Source organism: Battus philenor, unplaced genomic scaffold (genome assembly GCF_028537555.1).
Source record: "Battus philenor isolate CCGP_79_NKW_IND1 unplaced genomic scaffold, ilBatPhil1.0.hap1 SCAF_30, whole genome shotgun sequence".
NCBI lineage: Eukaryota > Metazoa > Arthropoda > Insecta > Lepidoptera > Papilionidae > Battus > Battus philenor.
The window spans coordinates 3,349,712-3,368,614 of record NW_027181694.1 but is presented as its reverse complement, the minus strand read 5'-3'; the positions used below and the strand labels follow the sequence as shown (position 1 = coordinate 3,368,614).

Genomic DNA, 18,903 nt, shown 5'->3' with positions numbered 1-18,903 from the left:
GTGCTTTTCAATTGGAGTATCTATATGTAGTCCCTTTTAATCTTGTTTCAAAATTAAAATGGATGACTACAGGATTTACTACTAATTAATAATTATAATAACTGGATTAACGCTATTGAGATATTTTTTTTTAAATACGATATTTAGTTAAGCTTTCAACCATAAAAAAATAGATTGTATTTAGATTTTATATCTACATATACATACATCAATTTGATGAGAATGGTTTGATTTTAAGGCAATTTTTAATTTAAACAATATCACGGATAAAATATAAACAACGATAAATCTTTTATAACTCAACGTTTCAATTGTCACAAAATCTTTTAAGCTAAGGTTTAATATTGCGTGAAACCATAATAGTTTATAATATATCGATCTTATTTGGCAAAATACTTTCAGCATCCAAGATATCTATTACGAATATTGTTGTGATTAAATAGAAGTATTAGAGTATATGCAGAAATATTCGGTTTAACATTGTCATACAAAAAATTATGTTTGATAGTGGCTATTAAGTTTCTTATTTTGATAGTACCTTTACTCGGTTGACGAATATGCATTTTATCGTTATTTTTTTACTTACGCTACCTATAAGTAATAAATCTTAACATTTTTGAGAATTTCATGTAAGATATAATAAATAAAACAAATTTTGTACATTCACTTCCATTTTTTTTAGTAAATAGAACACTTGATTCTATTATGAATAAGTATAATTTTACTTTAAATTCGTTGTTTTTAAACAAAGAAAAAACTTTTTTTTAAGTAAATAACGCACATACTTGAGTTATATTCTATATATCATCGACCTCTATAAACGTCACTGTCACTAACGCCTCGTATATTTACTGTTTTTGTAAACATGAGGGTTTATTTGTAAAGAATATATAAAAATGTCTGACACGGCAGGCAATGCGCCGCCGATTAAACGGTACCGACGTGATGAGAAATCATCTGAATCTGAAGAAGAACTTGATAACTACGTCCCTTACGTCCCGGTGAAGGAGCGAAAGAAAGAGAAGCTGCTGAAACTTGGTCGACTCGGACAGGTGGCTGCAGAGGCAGCTGTGGAGACCAAGAGCTCTAGCGACAATGATCCTGATGATGATGGTAAACGATTTCTTATTTATTTCAGGTTAAATTATAACCACTGCTATATTTTATGATAATATAAAGCTGTGATGATTTACACATTAAGCCAATTACTGATGAAAGCAAAAACTATACCATTGAGATGTTGAGTAAAGAGTTCCTTCCTTTAAATATGAATATTATGTAATGTTTTATTTCATATCTTTAATTAACCACAGTTTAATATATGATATATGGTAAGCTGTTCAATATGCAAAAATTAGGTTAGTAATAAAATTTGCTTAATTTGGCTACTTAATACTTCCTGTTTTGTTATCATTGCTATTTTAAGCTGCTTCAAAACACTAAACTGTTTTAAACATACATTTTATTTCGCCTGTTTGTTAAACAATTTCTAAACATACTTCTCATTGGAAAACATATCTTCTGTATATTTTAAATATTTAAATATGTTTCTTAATATTTGATTCTTGTAGGAAATCAAAGGTACTCTTTTCATGTGTTTTTTATATTGTGATAGAATCTTTTACATTGTTTGTTGCTTTCTTGTGTAATAAACTAATCATCACACTCATGATTAATCATTTTAAAATAAAAATGTTTAAACTTAGTAACAATTACGTTAATGAAATAGAGATAAAAGTTAAGTGAAATCAACAAGGAAATTAATAAATTTTATGACAGTAAAAATGTATGCATAACAGACTAACACTTGTATCTATCATGATTTCTAATAAGTCTCTGAAATATTAAAACAGAACTGGATTCTCTGCTCTATTATCTTGCTACTTAATTTTGCCACTTAATATTCTCTGTTGTGTTTTTAAAAGTTTTGTTACCTAGAACTAGAGGTTTACAATCTGTATAATCTATACAAACATTGCATCTATTTTTTAGCTTATTAAGAGTTGATTTGGGGACTATTTGAGTTTAAGCTAGCTAACTCAGAAGTGCCTCTATTACCATCAAAAGCCTTACCCTTGCAATGTTAAGTTGTTTTTCTTGAAGAGGACATTAGTTGTTTACAAAGTCTACTAGACCGGTTGTCTCAAAAAGAAATTTAAGAAACAGATATCTTTCTTGCTTAGCTTGCCTATTAATCTGCAATTAGCCACCAGGTGGTTTTATAATGATATGTCAAGTGTGACATTTGAATCTTGCTTACACTTGGATAAGTAACCTAACCAAAGTAATTATAATGATAATTAAATGAAAAAAATATGGAAGTGGATTCATTGAGCGACTAATACATAAATTAACAATAAGAATTTTTTTGACTTCTTTATCTTGCCAACATCCCAGAATATATTATATGCACAAATGCTTTTCATAGAAAGCCAACTTTTGATTATAAAAAAATATGTATTTGAAATTACTATTCCTACTGTTTCAAGTCTAACCAAGATCTAAATTGCCTTTCATAAAAATGTGCTTAAAAGTGATAAGTCTGCTGATATTAATTTAAATTAATCATTATCAAGAACTAGAGTGAGAAGAGAGAGAAAGAATAGAACTGAAAAATAGATTTCTTTTAAAATCTTCTAAAACTGCACAATCAGGAGTTTGGTTTGAGTATGACAATATATAAATGTTTTGCAGTACTGATAGATCTGCAAGGTTTCTTTCTAACTTTTTTTAATACAAAAATTTCTTGTAATAATTAGGTTTATTGATTACAGTTAATAATACATTTCGCAATGATTTTGTCAAATAAATAAATCATAACTGAATAGAACCTAAACTGAACATTTTTATAGTTTCATGTATTGCTGAAGAAAATTGAAACTTTAGTACAATGTGTTTTATACATGTGTTGTAGTATAGTGTAGCTCTAATGTATACAGCCAGTTGCTCATTAAATGTTTCCGGTAGAATTTTCTACCTTTTTTTATTTTATTCTTGTTGATTTTATACTGTTTCCCTATCTTGGTTTTGGGACAGGTATATACACCCTCCTTTGCTTTCACCTTTCCTCTCTCATTCTTTACAATTTCTCTCTTTATTCCCTCTTTCATCCTTTATATTTTCTATCATTCAGCATACTTTCAGCATATGGCATTCACCCACATTATATTTACGCTTCGCCTCCCATCTCTCGTCACACTTCCAATTACTCGGTTTTGTTATGTCTAATTACCTCACCCACCTTCCTGCAACAAAACTGCAAGAAAATGTTATGGTTCACCTCATCTTCCAAAAGGGAAGTGATGCTGCCGCAAGCAATGTTACTACCCATTTCCATTTCGCAAGCCATTCTGAGATCTCCATGTATGGCACGCAAGTAATTGCATGCATCAAAGTTATAAGTGCATGAGGGACTCCCTTTGAGCTTAAACTTATACAGGTACATTAAGAATCCCCCGTGTCCCATGAACTTTTGGGCATGGCACATATCCACTTATAGCATATTTATATATAAAAGTAAAAGTTAAATAACAGAAAAAGCTTATTAAAGTGTCAAAAACATTTCAGCATCACAAGAAGAGTGGGGCCGTCGGTACAATGTATCTCTGTTGGACCAGCACAGTGAGCTGAAGAGGTTAGCAGAGGCCCGAGCATTGTCTGCAGCAGAGAGGCAAGCAAGAGAAGAGCAGCATATATTGGAGAGCGTGGCACAGAGCAAGGCTCTGATGGGTGTTGCAGAGTTGGCTAAAGGTGATATTATATTCTTTTTATTTTTATATTCTTCGAAAAATGATTACAGGTAACATTCAAAATACAGACATAAAGCATTTGTATTTCAAACAAGACATAGTATTTAAATTTTAATTCAGTGATTTAATTATGTGATGATATATGTTGTACTAAGTGTTTTTGTGTTACAAGTAGTGTGTTTGTAACTACACTTAGACAAATCAAATGAGTGGATTATACGAGGGCCAAACTGAAAGTTTTTAGAACTGGCAACTTAAAAGCATTATATTAAAAAAATAAATTTAAATTTTGAAAATAGAACTCTTTACCAATAATATTGAGTATACATTTCATTCATTTGTCATTTGTTTTACGATTTGGCGGCAAATTGAAAATTGTCTGTGCACGTCAGAATGAATTTAAGCCGAGAAAATTTTCGTGCAATGATTTTTTATGACTTTCGATGTCATATAAGTCAACAAGAAAGTTATGATAGACTTCGATTGGCTTTTCACGATGAAGCCCCATCTCGTGCCACAGTTTACAACTGGTTTAATGAATTCAAACGTGGTCGAACTAATCTCACCGATGATTTGCGTGAGGGACGGCCTTCTACAGCGACGACTGAAGACAATATCAGTGTTGTGCGGCGTATGATAGAGACTGACAAAAGAGTGACCTATCAGCAGATTCGGACAAGTCTAGGCATAGGTATGAGACAAGTGCACAAAATCCTCCATGAACATTTAGCGGTCAGGAAGCTTTGTGCCCGCTGGATACCGCATAATTTGACCGAGGCTCAAAAACTCCGCCGTGTTGATTGGTGCCGAGAAATGATCCAAAAATCTAACGGAGGTGACTCAAATGCTGTGTTCGACATACTAACGGGTGACGAAAGCTGGATTTACTGTTATGATCCGGAAACCAAAAGACAGTCTGCTCAGTGGGTGTTTCCTTCCGAAGAGTTGCCAACTAAAGTGAAGAGAGGTCGAAGTGTTGGAAAAAAGATGGTGGCCTCGTTCTTCGGAAAGACAGGTCATTACGCGACAGTTGTCTTAGAGGATCAGAAAACGGTTAATGCAGAGTGGTACACTAACAACTGTTTGCCACTTGTCTTGGAAAAAGTTCGAGAGAAACGACCTCGCAGCAGGATCCTCCTTCATCACGACAATGCCTCGTCGCACACCGCCAGGCAAACGATCGACTATTTGGCGACCTCAGACGTGGAATTACTGGGTCACCCGCCGTATAGCCCCGACCTCGCACCCTGCGTTTTTTATTTATTCCCGAAAATAAAAGAAAAACTTCGAGGAAAACATTTTATGGACGCCGAAGAAGCAGTGGCTGCGTTTCAAAACGCCGTCGAAGAGACCCCTAAGGCCGAGTGGGCAAGGTGCTTTTCTCAATGGTTCCATCGAATGCAGCGATGTATTGATGTAAATGGACGCTATTTTGAAAAGTTATAATAAAACTAATAACTTGCTAGAATGCTTAGTTTTTGATTTTCTAAGAACTTTCAGTTTGATCCTCGTAGTGTTTCTTGTTAGAAGCTAAAAAGAGGTTCGGAACCATCCTCAAACTTTCTGCACTAAAGAGTTGATCAGTTTTTAAAAATTTACATTTTATTGCGAGCAAAATTACAAAAATTAAAAAAAAAAATTTGTTTATTCCGATTAGTAATTCAGACATGTTTTACTTTTTAACAATTATCCTATAATAAAAAAAATATAAAAGAGTATCATTAGGGTTGAAAAGTTTTCGAGTGGCCACCGCCGACATAGCCTGGGTCGCGAAAAATCAACGGATGCAGGCAGCGTAAAGGTCATCGTGATGATCTTTTTGGCAGTGCATGTGATGATCAATGATGATAACTCGTTCTATATGATGATGATGACACTTATCACCCAAATTGTTATAAAACTTATCACCTATTATCTCTTGATATAGCAAAACTAGAAATGTCAATAATATTCATTATTTTTCTTGAACAGGTATACAGTATGAGGATCCAATCAAAACTTCATGGAGACCACCTAAATCTGTGCTTGAACGACCACCGGAGAAGAATGATATGATTAGACAGCAGCTAAGAATTCTGGTGGAAGGTGAAGACGTACCGCCTCCAATAAGGACATTCCAGCATATGAAATTTCCTAAAGGTATGTTTACATGAATTATTATTTGCTATTTAGAATGAGATCTGATTCATCCACTGCCCTTTGAAATGTAGAGATTTTCATACACATTTACTGACTTGTCTCTCTCTAACCATAAGACTTAGAGACTTAGGAATATTCCTTTCATCAAGAAGAGAACCGCTAAGAAAGGTTTTTATGAAGTTCCACAAGCGGAGAGGTCGAGGTGGTATTATTTTAAAAATAAAATATTTTTATTATAATTGTCTTTTAAGTATGTAACTTGGCTAGAATATTTTTTCGGCATATTAAAAATTACCCAAAAAGCTTATATATATATATATATATATATATATATATATATATATATATATATATATATGTCGGCATGACTATGTATGACGAAGTTCTTACTCCGTTTAAAACGTACATTAGTGTTTTTCATAATAAGCCAAAATTCTGTTGAATGTTGAGCCTCAAGAAATGGAATATAATCTCTTCTTATGTGTGTGGGCTCCATTGTTGGACAAACGTTGGGTTACACTCCTTTCTCACTAATGTGCAGTTCTTATAACAGCATATCTTTCGCGACTCTTTGTAGAGTTTTTCAAACCAACTTAGTAATTCAGTGTATCCATCACAGATTTTTAATCTTAATTGAGTATTGTTAATCACACAATCTTGAAAAAGATTGCGCGCCGGAGGAAACAATTTCGAATTAAGAGCTCTTTAGGTGTTCTAAAATAAGCCAGATGTTTCCTCATACGTAGATCACCTTTCTCTTAATTTTTTTTTATTTGATATGATCTAATCTTACTACAAAGTCATATATATCAGGGGTGGCTAAGCGCTTTGATGATACGGGCCAATTTTAGAAATTTGTAGTTTTTCGCGAGCCGCGAAAAATATTTTAAAACGATATTTTTTTTTGAAAAAATACAAAATTTATGCATTGCAACTAAGTATTACAGTTTGAAACATACAATACGATAACAATTTTTTGAATATAATTACATAAAAATAAAAAAAAATCCGTCAAGAACCACATTGAGCCACAGATTGGCTACCCCTGATATATAGGAATCTATAAAGGAACACATAGCAGAACCATTATTTATATTACAACTTTTAATGTAATTTTAAGTTAAATGTTCTGCTGGTGTATCTAAATAAATATATTAATATGTGAATTTCTCAATGACAATTTTATAAACATTTGACATATAATATTTATGTTGATACTACCATATATTTATATAATTTGTTTTGAACTGTACCTCTTAAATAAACACAACTATCAAGCAGCCATGATATATTTGTTCATGTTCTATCTTTAAATTAAAGATTCTATTCAGCCAGTACTATATATCTACATCATCAGACTTATACATTATCAGCTATGGTTATCACAATTGTAGAAAAATATGACTAGTATTTTAATTACTCCTTCATTTTCTATATCAGGTATCCTAAGAGGTTTAGAAGAAAAGGGCATCAGGAAACCAACCCCTATCCAAGTTCAAGGTATTCCAGCGGTGCTGAGTGGGAGAGATATGATTGGTATAGCCTTTACAGGCTCCGGGAAAACTTTGGTCTTCATCCTGCCCATCATCATGTTGTGTTTAGAACAGGAAATCAAGATGCCATTCATCAGGTAATAAATGCTTTCTTCTCACCATAGTAATAATAAAATATACTACATATTTCAGGATATAATACATTTTGTATATATACAGTTAAACATATGTACAAATACATAAATTACTACACACATATATAATGTTATTTTATTGCTATATTATTTCAGAGGCCAAGGAAGTGCTCTTCTGAGTGTTTTGTGACCCAATTACTTTTTTTTTAATTTTTATTTGCTCCTTCATGACAGATGTCAATAAGAGGTTATTATTGTGAAGATACACAAAAATTTTGTTTGATAAAGACTTCTTAACTAATAAATTAAAGATTAGAAGCTTTCTTCTGTTTCGTTTTAGCAACATATATGTCGTCATATTGTTTTTAATTATATTGTATATCTGTTTTCAACTTCAATAGGAATGAAGGTCCTTATGGTTTGATCATCTGTCCATCGCGTGAGCTGGCCAAGCAGACTCATGACATCATCCAGCACTTCGTCCGCCATCTCAAGCTCTGTGGCAACCCGGAGATACGGAGCTGCTTGGCTATTGGAGGTAATTTTGCCACTGTAATTCATATTATTTACCTATGTCAAATTTAAATTCAAAATGTGTTTATTATTATATTAGTTGGTCAATTATTATAAAAGTAAAAATAGTAAATGAGGAGAAGATGAAAGGCAATACAAAGAAGGAAATTAAGAATGAATGTGAATCTGTGATGTATGATAGAAAATGAATGAATGGTAATATGAAGACCGATAGAAGAGAATGACAATTAAAAAAAATGTGAAATAATTATTAAACACAAAAATGTCTTATTCCCAAAAATAAGACAGGCTGTACGAGAAGTCACCAAAAAAATTAGAAAGTTTGGGAAGCTCAGGAAAAATCTTGTACAAAATACCGCTATAATATCTAAAGATGAATGTGTCTAGCCAGTGATGTCATAAAAAGGCTCAAGGTCATCCAAAAAACAATGGATAGCACTATCATTGCTGGGGTGAGATAGAATTAGCAATTAGGAGATCTGCATTAGTGCCAAGGTCATGTGGCTCGAAGAATTACTCATCTTAAATGACAGTGGGCATGGGACATAGTTCGTGCAACCGATGGCTGTTGAGGTAGAAAGTTTCTGGAGTGGCGATCACGAGCCGGTTGAAGGGGGGGGGGGGTAGACTCCCTATTAAGTAGACCGATGTCATAGTAAAAGTCAAGGGAAGTTCCACAAATTTCATTGAATTAAACTCTTGAATGACAAAGTCTAAATTATTCAATAATATACTTTTAATTTTAGAATTTAAACCAAGAAAAGTAAGGTCTTAGTTATATTGTGATTGGCCTTGATTGATTATACATGTACACCATCAGACCTATGAAAGATTAGTAAGATTTTTGAAGTCAAAATTTAATCGTCACCATTCAAAATAGAGTGATAGGACAGGTAGTGATTAAATCCAGAAAATTATTTATAAAAATTCTTATGTATCAAAATTTGTAATCCCTTTAATAATAGTATATTGTTAAAATTAACCATAGAAGAAACAAAATTATTTTTATTGGTTCAAATAAGTTAACCATTTCGCACACCTGCGTGGTAGAGCAGGGAACATAGTCCATGTAAATATACTATAAAGGGTGATTGGTTATAGATGTATAAGGTTTAAATTCATTCAGTATAAAGATATTACTTTGAAATATGGTACTTCAATAATTACTTTTTATTATTAAATAAATCTTATTAAAGCATTCAAGAGTTTTTAGATCAAATTGTGGGGAACTTGTTGCGTTGGCTCATTTACATGATTTATATTAAAATATACACTTCAATAATTGTTAATTTTCATATAAAAGAGCAATTATTGAGTTTTTGACCAGTGGTAGCTTACTACTTGTAATGTTAAAATAATTGACGATTCTAAAGCGCATGTAAATTGCCTAACCGAATAAACATATTTTAAATTCAAATATTAAACAGCAGAAAGTCTGCAATACAAATAATAAACAATAATAAATTTTAATAACTAGTAATTCGAATTTTGAATTTTTTTTACTGTATTATTATTACTTTACTATTTCTGAAACCATTAGTTTTTGAACAGGGTGTACCGTACATTACTTGACAGTAAATGTACAATAAATTTACTGCATAAATGCTTTTACATATATTTCCAATCACCCTGTGTAAAGAGATCACGTTGAAATAGGTTATTTTAATTTAATTTTTAAAGTTTAATGCGATAGGCTAATAAATTTTGGCAGTGCAAAGTGAAGGGACAGAAAGTAAATAATAAATAATTTTAATATGTAAAAATTCGAACTTTAAAAACGTTTTTTGTTATATTTAATTTAAATTATATATTATGTAAATTGAAACATTAAACTATACATTCATTCCTTTAGAGCAGAGTTCCCCAAACTTTTTTTTGTCGTAGACCCCTTGCCATGTTTTTCCGTGTTGGGTAGACCTCCTACTTACCTGATATTGATTTCCTGTAAATTTTTAACTGTAGTGAAGTTTAGTGTATGTTCAAAATATATTGCCACCACAAAGCGAATACCAACATCCTACAACTTACACAATTTTATAAACATATATAATATTTTTTTTACTTCATAGGTACTTTTATAAATAATGTAAATGTTTTGATATTATAAGATAGTATAATGTAAGTAAAGAGGTACTATCAGTGTATGTGTTGAGATCCACTTTCGTGGACCTCCGTTTTCATTTCAGCAGGTTGTCATAGACCCCTAGGGGTCGATATAGACTACTTTGGGAATCACTGCTTTAGAGCCTTTACACCTATAACAAATCATCCTTTATGTTCATAGGTGTGGCTGTGTCGGAATGTATGGAGGTGGTTCAGAGGGGTGTTCACATTATGGTGGCGACTCCTGGGAGACTGATGGACATGCTGGATAAGAAAATGGTGAGTTTAGTTTCAGCAAGTGTTTTATTTTTAAAATCAATTTAATAATTTTGCTAAAACATTTTACTACGCTCACAATAGTTGCTGTACGAGTATAAATATCACGGATGCATTACATTGAATTATTTTTTCATTTATTACAGATAAAAATCAAAAAAATATTTATTCAATATTCTAACTTTTAACAGGACTGATATTGACCATAAACGTCTATTAAACTCTATTTTATTTATGACTCTACTCTGCTTTGTAAGGTGTTATAGCTGTGGAGAAGAAGCATGAAGAAATTCCACATGAATCTCTTGAAATGTTTAACATTACAGATTTATATATATACACTTTGTTGGATATAGCATAAATGAAAACAAAATAATCAAGCAACATCAATGTTAAGATTCTTATCATTTAACTATTCGTTTATTAAATAATATGTTGTTTAAATAAATGGTATTTCAATAAAGTCTTGTGGAATTATTTTTTTAAATGTGATTTAATCTATTAAAAATGTATTAGAGATTTTTGCAGTAGACATTTTAGTACAGCCATTTTTTTACTATGTCTTGTACTACAATATGTACACCCCCTTCTTATTGTAATTGTTGTAAACATATAAAATGTCAATATAAATATATTGTGAGACCTCAGTCAGAATATTGATTCTTTTTAACCATTTTTCCACTGCTCGGATGGTTCTCTCTTACTAAACAAATATATTCTATCTGCACTTCCACTCCAAAGCATAAATCTAAAGGACATAATGCTATGTAAGTAACTAAAATACATTATCTTAGCGGTATAAGTATTACAGTAACTATTTATTATCCTAAAGGCTTGTTTCAGTCTCTAAGCACTCACTGCAAGGCATAGGTATTTCCAAAAGATATCTATGGGGATATAAGATGCTCACCGCGCTTTTCAGGCAGTTCGTCGTTCAGAGTGATATTATAGTACACAGAGAACGCTGCTGCCGTTCTTCTGAAAACTTGTCTTACATACACATAAATAAATGAATTTTTTTTATAAAAATATCTGAGAGGCCTATTTCCACTAGTTAGATGTCTTATAACTAAAATGATGATGATATAAATAAGAAGGCGTTTGCATTGTCTCTTTAATAGTGGGTTTGTGTACCAGGTCCGACTGAATGTTTGCCGGTACCTCTGCATGGACGAAGCCGATCGCATGATAGACATGGGCTTCGAGGAGGACGTGAGGACCATCTTTTCGTACTTCGCCGGTCAGCGTCAGACCCTGCTGTTCAGTGCCACCATGCCGAGGAAGATACAGAACTTCGCAAGGTAAGTTGATCATTTTGTAATATTTTTTTAAGTAGCAAATGTCTGTGATGGGCATTGCTTAGGCAAGAGGTGAAGGGGGGGGGGTAGTAGGGTCAAAAACTTGGCAAGCACCGATAAGCTGATAACGATTTATAGATACTCTGAACATTTTACAAATTCTTGTTCGTTCCAACATTACTTTATGTAATTATTTATTTCATTTTGTTTATTTATTTATACTTTGTTGCTGTTAAAAATCAAAACAATCACTATGATTATTTCAACCATGTTCTTGTTGAATGTTCTTTTAAAATGAATTTTTGTAAAAACCTTGACTCAGTAATAGTTAAATGTAAAAGTGTTTCATTATTCCCAACATATTTACTTGTTATCGGTGTTATTTGAAATCTATGGGGGCATTCCATGTCAAACAGTTTACTTCATGGGATTCAAATGGTAGTGATGTATGCTTCAATTGTACAAATGTTAGTTGTATGGGGTTTAGTGCAGTGAAATTCCTTTTAATCGTCCAATTCAATTATTTTTGACTGCTTGGCATTTTTTGTTTAAGACGTAACTAGAAGAATTCGTGAATATTCCTCTATAGCTCACTTCGTGTCTCTGTCTTTAGAACTGAATGAAGTCAGGAGGATTTTTTTCTAAATGAATATAGACAGATTTTGCTATCTATGTAAACGCATCTTTATGGCGGACTTTTAGATACGTTGTTAGCTTTATGGTAAAGCCTGTCATTTGAAAACAGTGATATTTAACTTAAGTGCTACCGAAATCGCTGTACCGCGCTGAGATGCTGGGAGTCTTATCTTGACTACGAGCTGGTTTTTGCAACCAAGCGGCATTGCGCTCATTTTGCGTCAGGGTTAACTTTACTCAACCCAACTCCTAGAGAAATTACAGCAAACCCTAGATTTTGCCGCTGATTACGGGGAGACATCTCGGTGAAATGATTAGCCCTGTAGGAAGCTATCCCCGTACGCCGAAGTAGTACGTGAGCAACACTCGATTCCTCTTCTAGGTACGCCCTGCACAGAGGACTGTCTGTAACACCTAAAATAAACAATTGTTTTTAGAAAGACCACCAGTTAATATCCCTACGACCACCGGCACCCGGCAGCATATGGTAACCATTACCTCTTTAGCTTCTCTGCACTCCTTATGGCTTTTTCATTGCTCACTGTGTTGACTCCTTGTATATCTCGATACGAGAGACCTTACCTAATAGATTGTTAGTGGGAGGAGGATCGTAAACGACCGTGCTGGAGCCCCTACCGGCCAGCTCGTCTGCAGCATTGTTGCCTCTGAACCCACTATGACATTCACCGTAGTATCACAAGGTTGTCAATACTTATCTCCATTAGAAGTTTATACACTCTTCGATAGAGGGAGTACTGGTTGCTGCATACTGTAGTCAATTCTTGCGGTTGTAACGGCGGTTTCCTATAGCGCGGTACAGCGGTTTCGGTAGCACTATGATAAAGCTATATATTATAGACTATATTTATATCCTATGGTCTGTCGGTTGAGATGACGACCCTCTCTTGAGGTCCTGTAACGCTACTCTGATATACCAGTTTTCTCTGTTATCACCAGGTCAGCGTTGGTGAAGCCAGTTACAGTGAACGTGGGAAGGGCTGGAGCGGCGTCACTGAACGTTCGCCAGGAGTTGGAACCGGTAAAGGCGGAGGCGCGAACGGTTCATTTATTGCAATGTTTGCAGAAGACCCCCCCGCCAGTTCTCGTATTCGCTGAACGGAAGCAGGACGTGGATGCGATACACGAGTACCTACTCCTCAAAGGTATTGTAAAGTTCCACAGGATATCTTAGACCTTCCGTTCTTTAGATTTAAATAAAAATTAAAAGTATATCTTAAATAAATCCTATTATAGCATACAAACATTTATCTAAATGTGTGAAATTTGGTTCGTTTCTATACTTAAAAAAAATGTTAAACTTCATGTAAAAGAGTAACTGTTAAGTTTCTGGCCGGCATTTCTCAGCAGATGAGTATTCCGATTGTAGCTTACTGCTTCTAATGTTAAACTAATCGACGATACAAAAGCGAAACTTAAATAACTTTTTAATAAACAAATATCCGATAATACTTCGCAGAAACAAAAAAAATTGTTGATGTTTATCGTTCGTTTGTATAAGAAACGTAATATAATTATTATTAAACAAAGTATACGGACATTAATTATAATACTGTTACGTACTGTGGGCTCTGACCCGAAATGAAACACTACAGGTTCACAAGGAGTCCTTTATTCACAAATTAGATGGTCACCCTACTTTAACACAAAGTATACTTTCGCTTAGTCAAAACTACGATTCTAAATCGCTCGAGAAATCACTGTTCAAATAACTAACCAAATAGTCACTTTGTATCATCTATATATATAGATATATAGATGATACAAAGTGACTATTTGGTGATAGATCTTATTCTTATAACTCGAAAAACCACACTGAATTGTCGACATGGGGAGTTATATTTATTTATACTACAGATAAGGTTCTAGTAAGTTCGAGATAGTACTCGGTTAGAATTTCCGAGAACCGTACACAAAAAAACAAATAATTTTAAGGTCACGCGTGTTCTTGATCTTAGAGTTTATTGTTTAGAGGGTTCTGTAACTCGTGCTTTGTAACAATACTACCGTTGCGTTATAGGGTATTTTTTTTGATTTCGGGTGGGGGGCATCTTCCGGACGTTCAAGGTGCCCCGCCTCTGGGGGGAGGACAGGAGTATGTGGGTTTCCTACTCATTAAAACCCCCCGATGATCGCCCTCTGCGCTATACGGGGGACCGCGGTATCTCCCGGTCAGGGATCGCCACGCGGTTTTGCCTCGCGCCGTGCTATTTTAGATAGCCCGTCCCGTGGTATGCGTGTGTGGTTCACGCTACCCCCGAAACCCTCGTGGTGCTATCACGATGGTTCGAGACCACGTCGAACCATCGTCCGCCTCAGAGTCGCTGAAGCTAGTGGGAGTTTAGGGCCCCCATCCTAAACTCCCGCGACTTCGAAGGCCCCGTTTATGGTAGGGGAACACCATTTACCGGAGGGCCGTCGCGTCATTAGTGGGTATGCCTTTATCTGGACATTGTGAACATGACTTTCAAATTAGTAACAATTCAATTTATATTCTCAACATGAAGAAAATACATCTTCTATCAAATTGAGCTATTTTCGCGTTTCTACCTTGATGTAAATTAAATTAATAAATAATTGTCAATAGGTGTGGAAGCAGTGGCCATCCACGGAGGGAAAGACCAGGAGGAGAGATCTCGAGCAGTAGAGGCTTTCAGGAGAGGGGAGAAGGACGTTCTGGTCGCTACCGATGTTGCCAGCAAGGGTGAGTACAGATCAACTTAGTAAAATACACGTAATTTCCATAGAAAGTGATAGTAAAAATTGTGAATAACGGTTCAATTTTAAAACAATGGCTTTGTTTTATAGCATTAGATAACTTTAAAATTAGAATATAAAGTAAATTTATCACATTGCCAAAAAATATATTTTAGACACTCAACTGAAGAACGGTGGCTGAAAAAGGATTTATGTTATGCTAAATATGCCTATAGAAACTGTTAGTTTGTTTTAGCGAACAGTGTTGTGGTAACATACACCTATGGGTAGGTTATGTCGGAGAGCCTTGCTAGGTACGTTAAAATTATTTTTTGATAGGATAACGGGGGAATTGATCTCTGCTTTATTTGCTTAAAAATTAAATAAATACAGCGGTGAGGCCACACCTACGTCATTAAACTTTAGTTCCAACTGGTGCTACTAAATGACAGAACCAATATATAGTTTTGGTGTAAATTTAAAAGTATGTGTCAAGACCTGTGTTTGGTAGTGGTTGGTTTGAATTGCGGTTCTCTGCTTTTAGCACTTCTGTACTTATATAATAATAGTGACATTATCACTGTCCGCGGGTTGAAGGGTTATACGGAAGATATTTATTCTTAACCTCGTTTTAGTGATTGGGCCCGGGGGTTACCTTGGGAGCCTTGACTCGGGGGGCTATATAGTTTTTGTACTGGACGGAAAAGTTGCCGAGAAAGGGAGAGTGAGAGCGAGAGAGCGAAGGAGAAAAAGAGCATGGTATCGTGAGAGATCAAGAACGAAAGAAAGAATGAGTCGTCAAGGCTAAGTGAATATGTTCAAGATAAAGTAATTCATGGAGCAAATTCTAGGTCTGGACTTCGCGAACATCCAGCACGTGATCAACTACGACATGCCGGAGGACATCGAGAACTACGTGCACCGCATCGGACGTACGGGGCGCGCAGGTGGTGGGGGCGTCGCCACCACGCTGCTGGGCCGCGCTGCTGATGACAGCGTGCTGCGCGACCTGGCGCACCTGCTGCGCGAGGCGGGGCAGAAGGTCACTACATCACACCACTCTCCTCCATAGAATACTTCGATAAATACACCAATACCTCACTTTGCGTCGTGGTTGCGTTCCAAAAAAACTCGACGCAAATTGAAACGCCGCAAAGTGAATAAAGATCGAAGACAGGTTCCAGGGTCACGAAAACACTACTTTTAAAAAAGAATATTGAATAAAGTAAACAATTAAGAAACAAAAATAATATTACGTTTTATGTAACCAGAAACAACACGTAAAAATTTATATAAGTTTATTATTCTCTACGTAATTGAAACTGAACTCTTAAAATTAGCAAAACAAAGTGAAAATAAAACTGTATTCGCGTTGATTTTTAGTTAGAAAGGGAATCCCCGAGTTTGAGCTATGCCATCAAAACTCTAATTAGAAACAATAGTATTGCTATCTTTTAGAAAAAAAAGAAAATTAAAAAAAATGAAAGACTCGAACCCATAACAACGTAACCTCGAAAATCTAACGACGCGCAGTGAAAATTAGTACTAATTAAGCAGCGACGCAACTTCGAAAAAAACGCAAAACGAAACGACGCAAAGCGAGGCATTGATGTATATAATAAGAGTTCAGTATCAACTTTCCACTTTGTCCCACTTTGACCCATGTCCAATAACTCTCATTTTCTCCTTTGTCCAGTATCACCTCCTATTTTGTCCCGTGTCCAAAATCTCTCATTTTGTCCCTCATTCAATACCTCCCATTTCGTCCTTCCCACGTCTAGTTTGCACTTTGTCATGTCCAGTATATTCTTTCCACTTTTTTCCAGTATTTCACTTTATTGTAAGTTTATCCTATGAGAGAATTTTATATTACAACTCTAATACTACTTTCCTGCTGACCCACTTTTTCCACGACCAATAAGCTTGTTATTGTACATATAGCGATAAGCAACTGAATATATATTTTTTAAATTATTTCTTAGGTACCGTCATTCTTGCTGGACATGATAGGCGAGCCGGACGTGCCTCTGGCTGATGGTCAAGGCTGCTCCTACTGCGGTGGCCTGGGCCACAGGATCACAGGTCAGTAGCATCCCTTCAAACACAGCACATGTGCAAAACCAGTATAAATTGTCTTAACACAGCTAAGGCAAACATCACTTGTCAAATCGCCTTTGTAGGCATCCGTTGTTAGGTTTCCACAACCCCAAACGTATATCAGCTTTCGACTTCAGTTTTATATAGACTTGAGACAATAAAGTTACATAAAATTAGTGTCTGTGAATCATGTACCAAATTTAACAAAGTTTATTGAATAAAAACTTACAATGCAACGCCTTGAATTTTTGAGTTCTAATGTTCAAAAAAAACCGCATTCAGAAATTTAGTAAGAGTAAACGGTACAGAGATCTCTGATACCTTCCTCTGGGGTGTGCATCAAGGTTCAATACTGGATTCTTCATTCCTCTTTGTCTATGAATAATAAAATTTAAATACTTTATTAAACACTACCATGTAGAAAGTACTATTACAGTGCGAAGGATTTTATAATTGTATTAGATATTATGAAAGTGGTTGCGAAAAATAAACTCGTCAGTTTGTTGTAATTGTTTGCTCTACTTACACCAGGACGTGTTTGTAACCCTAGTAGCATGAAATTAAAGAATGCTATTATAAGAATCCCCTATAAATCAAATGCAGTTTTACCACACAACATTACCACGCCTGACAAAATTTCACATAGGTAGTGTGGGACAGAGATAATGCTCTACGAAGCCGAAATTAGCCTAATCCAAAGGTCGATGTGCAATATTTATCGCCGGGTACTATACCAAGTGTTATACACGAGTCACTGAGTGAAGATTATATTTGGTAGAATCCAAATTAATAAAAAAGCATGGCATTTATTATATCATATTAATTATGAAAAGTGATCAATTTTAGAAATTATTTTTATAAATATTGTGCAAATATCAGTGCTAAATTGGGGCCTCGGTAGGTAGACTTAATGTTGGACATATATTAAGACGAATGGTGTGTTTCAAACGAGCCAAAAGGCTTGGAAGGTTTGATGTTTATTTGATAGATTCCATTAATATCCAGCTATAGCAGAAAAAAATACATCATTGTAATGACTTCGTAAGTAAAACCGAATATCTGGCCATATAATAAGAATAAGTAGTAATGGTGAATAATTTAAAATTTTCAGAGTGCCCGAAATTGGAGGCGGTCCAGAACAAGCAAGCGTCGAACATCGGACGCAGGGACTACCTCGCCAACACTGCAGCCGACTACTAGCGTCCTCTCGCATTTTGTTACGGCCATCTTGTGGCTGTTTTCTAACAGTGTTTTAGCGCCATCTACTAACGAGAATTGTAAATATATAAGTAGAATTAAGTTCTTAACAAGGTATTTTAATAAGAAATGTGTATTTATTTAACCTAATAAATTATTAGTTATTTTAACCGTAAGACAGACACTATAGGCCTCCCCCACAGATTGCAATAGACCCGGTTGGAAGCTCTCTAAGGGTGAGCGTTCTACCTGAACCTTACGGACCCAGTAGCCATCTGTTTTGCGCGCTATGTAGCCTGTCCACTGCCAGTAAAAATGTTCCATCCGCTGTGCTATGCCCGTTGTTTTCGTTCATCTATGGAGTCAAGAGAGAGAAGTGTTGATTGCGCTTAGAAAAAGGCTTGACAGGCTTTTTTATATCAGAGGGGAAATCTTCAAGACAGACACAATATATCCTGCCCTCTGGAGTCTATTCTAAGATCTCTGCGGTATTCCCATTTAGTAAGTGTTGCATGTAGCAGTCCGAGTCAAG

The 18,903-nt window shown here is 34.9% G+C and overlaps 1 protein-coding gene across 1 annotated transcript; it reads left to right on the top strand.

Annotated features, from left to right (window-relative positions):
• The first annotated feature begins 832 nt into the window (after positions 1 to 832).
• abs (ATP-dependent RNA helicase abstrakt) lies at positions 833 to 18,475 on the top strand. Its single transcript, XM_068771138.1, has 12 exons — positions 833 to 1,113; positions 3,568 to 3,750; positions 5,721 to 5,888; positions 7,329 to 7,518; positions 7,917 to 8,053; positions 10,334 to 10,431; positions 11,566 to 11,729; positions 13,320 to 13,525; positions 14,968 to 15,084; positions 15,929 to 16,119; positions 17,060 to 17,159; positions 18,286 to 18,475. Exons 1-12 carry the CDS (start codon positions 897 to 899, stop codon positions 18,372 to 18,374), a joined length of 1,860 nt encoding a protein of 619 aa, XP_068627239.1. The 5' UTR covers positions 833 to 896; the 3' UTR covers positions 18,375 to 18,475.
• The last annotated feature ends 428 nt before the right edge of the window (positions 18,476 to 18,903 follow it).

What these genes read in the sequence shown, in the direction of transcription:
- abs (XM_068771138.1), top strand. Translation starts at nt 897, where the DNA reads ATGTCTGACACGGCAGGCAATGCGCCGCCGATTAAACGGTACCGACGT. An exon ending in CGAGTACCTACTCCTCAAAG is followed by an intron (nt 13,526 to 14,967) that starts GTATTGTAAAGT and finishes AATTGTCAATAG; the next exon opens with GTGTGGAAGCAGTGGCCATC. An exon ending in TACCGATGTTGCCAGCAAGG is followed by an intron (nt 15,085 to 15,928) that starts GTGAGTACAGAT and finishes AGCAAATTCTAG; the next exon opens with GTCTGGACTTCGCGAACATC.